The sequence below is a fragment of the Apis dorsata genome, unplaced genomic scaffold (assembly GCF_000469605.1).
Source record: "Apis dorsata unplaced genomic scaffold, Apis dorsata 1.3 scaffold_815, whole genome shotgun sequence".
NCBI classification, from domain to species: Eukaryota; Metazoa; Arthropoda; class Insecta; order Hymenoptera; family Apidae; genus Apis; species Apis dorsata.
The window spans coordinates 300,405-306,245 of record NW_006263952.1 but is presented as its reverse complement, the minus strand read 5'-3'; the positions used below and the strand labels follow the sequence as shown (position 1 = coordinate 306,245).

Below are 5,841 nucleotides of genomic sequence, written 5' to 3'. Positions count from 1 at the left end.
ATATAAAAAAACATTATATTAAATAACTTTTAAAATTTTAATATTTTTTTACATTCTATTTAAATTTTTTAATTTTGTTATTTTAATAAATTTATTTTTTATTTTTTATTTTAATTTGAAAATATTTTCATATATAATGATTAATATTTAGAAATATAACAAATTATTAATTTTTAATATATTTTATTTATAATTTAAAATTTATATTGCATTAAATTATTAGCAATTAATAGCTTAGATTTTATTACAAAAACAAAATATTTTAAAAATATAAAAATTCTATAGATAATCAATATGTCTGCTGTTTCTGCAATTTTGCCTAAATTAGTTGAACGAGATAGTTATGATGAAGATTTAACAGATATTGATGATGAAGTATTTATCAGAGATGGAAAAAATAAATTAAAATTAAATGATAGAGGAGTTAAACGGCCTTTAATGGCACCTCATAGAAAATATAAAAAATCATATAATTTTAAAACATATGGATTTTTAAATAAGGCTGGTTTTGGATTTATAGCATTGATAATATTATTAAGTTTAACTACATTATGTATATATATTATAAATGTAATACCTGGACCAATGTCAATCTTAAAAAATTGGCTATCATATAATCTTAAAGATTCTTTACACGAATCTAATATAATACCATGCACATCTCTTACATCAAAAATTTTATGGACTAAATCATTGCCAAAATTAACATCAGAATCTCCAATAAGAAGCAATGATGTAAATGATGATGGAATTGAAGATATTATTATTGGATTTAGTACAGGTTTTTATATATAAATAAACATTTTACCACACTTATTTTTTATTTACTTATCAGGATTTATTTAAAAGCTTAATTTACAGGTTTTAACTTTTAGTCTTATGATTTTGTAGAATAAATATTTCAATTTGTAAGGTATATCATTTTTATAATATATTTAATTTTAATATTTGATATCTGATTTAAAATATGAAGATATTAAAATATGATAGATATTAATGTAATTATGTATAAAAAATTAATATTATTTTGACATACAGGATTGGATATAATGAATATTCCAGAATATGCTTGTACATCATATTTTAATGGCCAAGTTCCATGTTTTGGTGGAGTTTTAGCTTTAAATGGTAAAACAGGAGATATACTCTGGATACATTGGACAGCTCATGCAATTTTCTCAATTGATTGTGATTTAGATTTAACAAATGATAAAATTAAAGATTGTATTATATGTGGTCGGAATGGAATACTTCATGCAGTTAATGGCTATAATGGGACTAGTATATGGGAAATTCCAGTTCGAGATTTATCAATTTTAGAAGAATGGAAATTCTCAGATATTTATGATGCTAGATTTATTGCTGATATTAATGGAGATGATGTTGGAGATATTATTGCATCACATGTTATACATTCAAGGAAAATTCATACTAGCGAAGTTCTTATAATATCAGGAATCAATGGGAATATTATACATAATTCAGTTTTACCAAATACAGAGCAACTTTTTCTAGCACCTCAAAAACTGATTCATCCTGATGGAGAAAATATTTTTATTCTTGTTACTAGCAGTCAGAAACAATCAAGTGGATTATATATAATTTCTCAAGTAAATTTAATATATGGCAATTTGGTAAGTTCCTTTAATATTCAAAGAAAATATATAAATAATTTATTATATTATATTATATATTTATAGAAATTACGAAAATTACATCATGATACAGGAAAAGGAACTTTATTACCTCCAATTTTAGTTGATGTAACACTAGATGGAATTGAAGATATTGTTGCTGCTATGTTTAATTCTACAATAATAGTTTATAATGGATTGACCTTTGAACCTATTTGGAATTATACAGTACCTAATTCTGAAGTAATAAGTATACCTATTCCTGGTTATTATAATGATGATAATATTCCAGATTTTATGGTAAAACATCAAATAGGTTTAGGTTTTCCAATATATTATTACACAGTTGCAACAATTATAGATGGAAAAACCGGAAAACCTTTATTAGAAAAACCGATAGAAGATAGTTTAAGTAGAGAAATGTCTGGTTTATCTGTTACTGTTGAAGGATTTGGAAATGATTGGTTTTTACATTGGTCAGTTGATTGTTTAAACTACGAAGGAATTAAAGAAAAATATCAGTTTTTAAAAAATGAAGATTTTATATCAGAATCACATGCTGATCTTTGTAAGCTACGGTTTAATTCTACTCTAATTACAAATTTATATGCCTTGAGCCAACATGTTGGACCACCTGGTATATCATTATATTTTTCTGAAGACTGGAAATTTTTAGAATATAATAATTCTTTGAATGCCAGAATAGAATTACATGAAAATATTCCTTTTGTATCTGAACAATTATCGAAAATTTATGAAGATAAAGAAAATTTTAAACAAAGACAAGAAGATTATTATGAAACTGAACAACACATGGAACATAAAAAATTTGCAATTAATAATCAAAATGATATTTTGAAAAACGAGAATAAATGGATTCAAAATAATATACAAACTAAAGATTATGATATATTATATAATGAAAATAATAAAATTAATTTACAAGAAGAGTCAATAGATTATCAACAAGAAGAAAATAAAGAACGAGAACAAAGAAGTAATTCAAATTTAGATTTCAAATTTATCAATCAACCTGACAACAAAAATCATTCAATAAAAAACATGCTTAAGAATAATATTAATTATAAAACAAATAAATTTGAAACATTTAATACTGCAGATTTTCTGAATATTAAAAAAAATAGAAATGTTGATGAGAATAATAAAATATTAAATAAAAGAATAATTAATTATAACATAAATAAAACAAAAGAAACAGTTAATTCTATGGTAATATCACTAATTGTTATTAAAAAATACGTTCTATAGAAAAAACACAAAGAATTCTTTTTTTTTTTTTTAGGATGTAAAAACTTATGCTTATAAGTTTTCTAATATTAAAATGACAGAAGATGCTATAATAAAAAATTTTAAACAAAAAAAATTAATAAAAAATTGGTATAAAAAAAAAGAGACTAATTTTAAACCAAAATTAGAATTAGAGCATAAATATGAAATAAAATTAAAAAAACAAAAAAAAAAGAGAGAAATAAAAACTAAAAGCAATCAAATATATTCAATACATGGTGTACAAAAACAACCACTATCTGGAATCTTATTACCCTCTATTTCAGAATCAAAAGGAGTAACTTCCATAGATTTAATATTTTCTACATTTTGGTTACCATCCTCTGAAACATCTATAATATTAATTCAAGAAGACTTAAATTGTATTCATTGGAAAAAAATGCTTTCAGAAAAAAATTTGCAATATAAACAAAATGATGACATTATTGAAGAATGTTTAAATGAACGAGGTATTAATTATAAAACACATCAAGAAGCAAACAATAAAGGAAAGTTTAAAATTTCTCTTGGACAAATGACAATATATAGAATGAAATTAGAATGCATGTGTCCAGAAGATATGTTACCTAATCAAATCTGTAAAAATATATCCTTGCATCAAAGTTGGTCTGAATATTTAGGTTCACATGGAAATGGATATTTTAAACCACTTTATAAAACAAATTTTTAAATAAATTACTTATTATTTACATATATATATATATATATATATTTTGCACAAAAAATATTTAATTCGTTAAAATAATAAATTATTATATTTTATTTTAATTATAAAAAATGTTTTTTTCTTAAACGAATATATAAAATTATTAAAGTTTAAACAATAGCATTGTAATAATAATTACATTATAAATTTCAATTATTAATATTTTTAAAATAAATAATTATATATATTAATTAAATAAAAAANTCTAAAATATTTTTTTTCAAAATATTTATAATGTTTAATATAATCATAATGAAATTATATTATTAATTATTGTATATTATATATATATTATAATTAATATAATTTTTTTTAAATATATCATCATATATTAAAAAGTTGTTTAATATTAATATAATAAATTAAGATTTTATTATATCATTTTAAAAAGCTGAAGTTAGGTGTTTGATCAATATCTATTTAATACACAAGTTTTTCCTGAACAATTAATATATGTATATATATATATATATGTATATTTCCTTTTTAAGACAATATTACGTTTTTTTATAAACTACTTAATTGATTAAAATTAAAATATCAAAATAATTTATATATAAAATAAAATTATTTAATTTTAAACAACATGTCTGAGAAACAGATATTAAATCGTAAGTTATAGTTTATAATATATTTATTATTAATTACATAATGGTGATTTTTTCATATATTTACATGTATACAGAATCTTTATATCCTGCATATAATGATAAACAAAAATTTCAAATGTCTGATATACAAAAAACTTGTGTAGATGTAAGTTATTATGTAATATCATTTCTACATCAAATAATTCTTGTATAATTTCTTATTATTATAAATTTGTAGAATATATGTCAAAAAAATGTATTTATATGTAAAAGTAAAGAAAGACATTTAAAATATAATTTGAAGGAACAATATTGTAACAGTGTAAAAAAAGGAAATTGGATTGCAGAATTTAAGCAAGTTAATATGATAAATAGTAATTTAGAATATAATTAACTAATCTTATAATTTTTTAATTTCTTTTTCTTATATATTATATATTTGAGAAATGATTAGAAATTCATATGCTTTTATATATACCTAATATATTTATAGGATAATGGCTGGACATCATAAATCAAATAAAATTGGATATTGTAATAGTTTCAAATGTTTTCGTCGACCTGTTGTACCATTTTTAGTATCAAAAACACAAAATATAAACATTCCTATACGATTTAATCATGATATTCTAAATGATATATTAATAAATGCACAAAAACAATGTTACGCTTTTTCATCTAAGTCAGAAGCTTTTAAAAATGTAGGAACACAAACAGATTATCGAGATAGTGAAGCACAAACTATTCCTTGGGAACCATCATACAGAATTAAATTAGGTATAATATAATATAAATATATTTTATATCTTCTATTGATTAATTAATTATTAATCAATATATGATATAATATAAATATATTTTATATCTTCTATTAATTAATTAATTATTAATCAATATCTTTTTAGGACATAATCCTGAAGTATTATCAATAGTACATTTAACTTGGAATCATGGATTACAAATTGGAAATCATGAATTAGAAATTATTAATAGAATAAGAAAAAAAAGAGCATGGGAAGCAATTTTGCCTCCTATGGATACACAGGCTAATATAAAAAAAAGAACAGCTATAATAAATGCATTAGAAGTAGATGAATGGGCATTTAGAGAATCGGTAAATATTTTACTATAAAAGTATTTATATTAATTAAATTTATCTTAAAATAAGATATTTTATAATAAAATTTTAGGAAATTCAAGCAATAATGGATTACAGACTTGAATTAATGAATGAAATATCTAAATCATATGAATATGAAAAACAAAAAAAAATTCAAGATCGTTTAGATAGATTGACAAATCTTTTATCTCTGCGTAGAGATAAAGAAGTAAATTCTATTAAACATAAGCTTAGAAGAGAATTAAGAAAATTATATAAAAGACATCAAGAAAAATCACAACCATTCAAACGTGATATTATTAAAGAACATGCAAATCCATCTTCTGAATTATATGCACCACAAATGCGTTATGGCGAACATCCTCAAAGAAGACATGAAATAATAGAAAAAGAATTATTAGGAGAAAGTTTTATTGAAAGTAAATATAAATATATTAATATTATATAATAATATAAGATATATAATAAATATAATATATATAA

The 5,841-nt window shown here is 20.9% G+C and overlaps 2 protein-coding genes across 5 annotated transcripts in view; both read left to right on the top strand.

The window, feature by feature from the left end:
• Positions 1-285: 285 nt before the first annotated feature.
• Positions 286-3,643, top strand: LOC102672632 (the record flags this gene model as incomplete). Its single annotated transcript, XM_006623152.2, has 4 exons — positions 286-781; positions 1,039-1,634; positions 1,701-2,864; positions 2,938-3,643. Coding segments are annotated over 4 exons (2,931 nt in total), but the record flags the coding sequence as incomplete, so codon positions are not given.
• Positions 3,264-5,841, top strand: part of LOC102678225 (cilia- and flagella-associated protein 91-like) — a 4,246-nt gene continuing 1,668 nt past the window's right edge. Inside the window, exons 1-4 of one of the 4 annotated variants that reach the window (XM_006623109.2) lie at positions 3,264-3,391; positions 4,732-5,015; positions 5,144-5,352; positions 5,429-5,777. In XM_006623109.2, the coding sequence (XP_006623172.1) occupies positions 4,736-5,015; positions 5,144-5,352; positions 5,429-5,777 (838 nt within the window). In that variant the 5' untranslated portion in view covers positions 3,264-3,391; positions 4,732-4,735. Of the gene's footprint in view, positions 3,392-4,242; positions 4,260-4,333; positions 4,405-4,471; positions 4,597-4,731; positions 5,016-5,143; positions 5,353-5,428; positions 5,778-5,841 lie in introns of those variants that run through there. The other 3 variants (XM_006623110.2, XM_006623108.2, XM_006623111.2) reach the window with 3 other exon arrangements.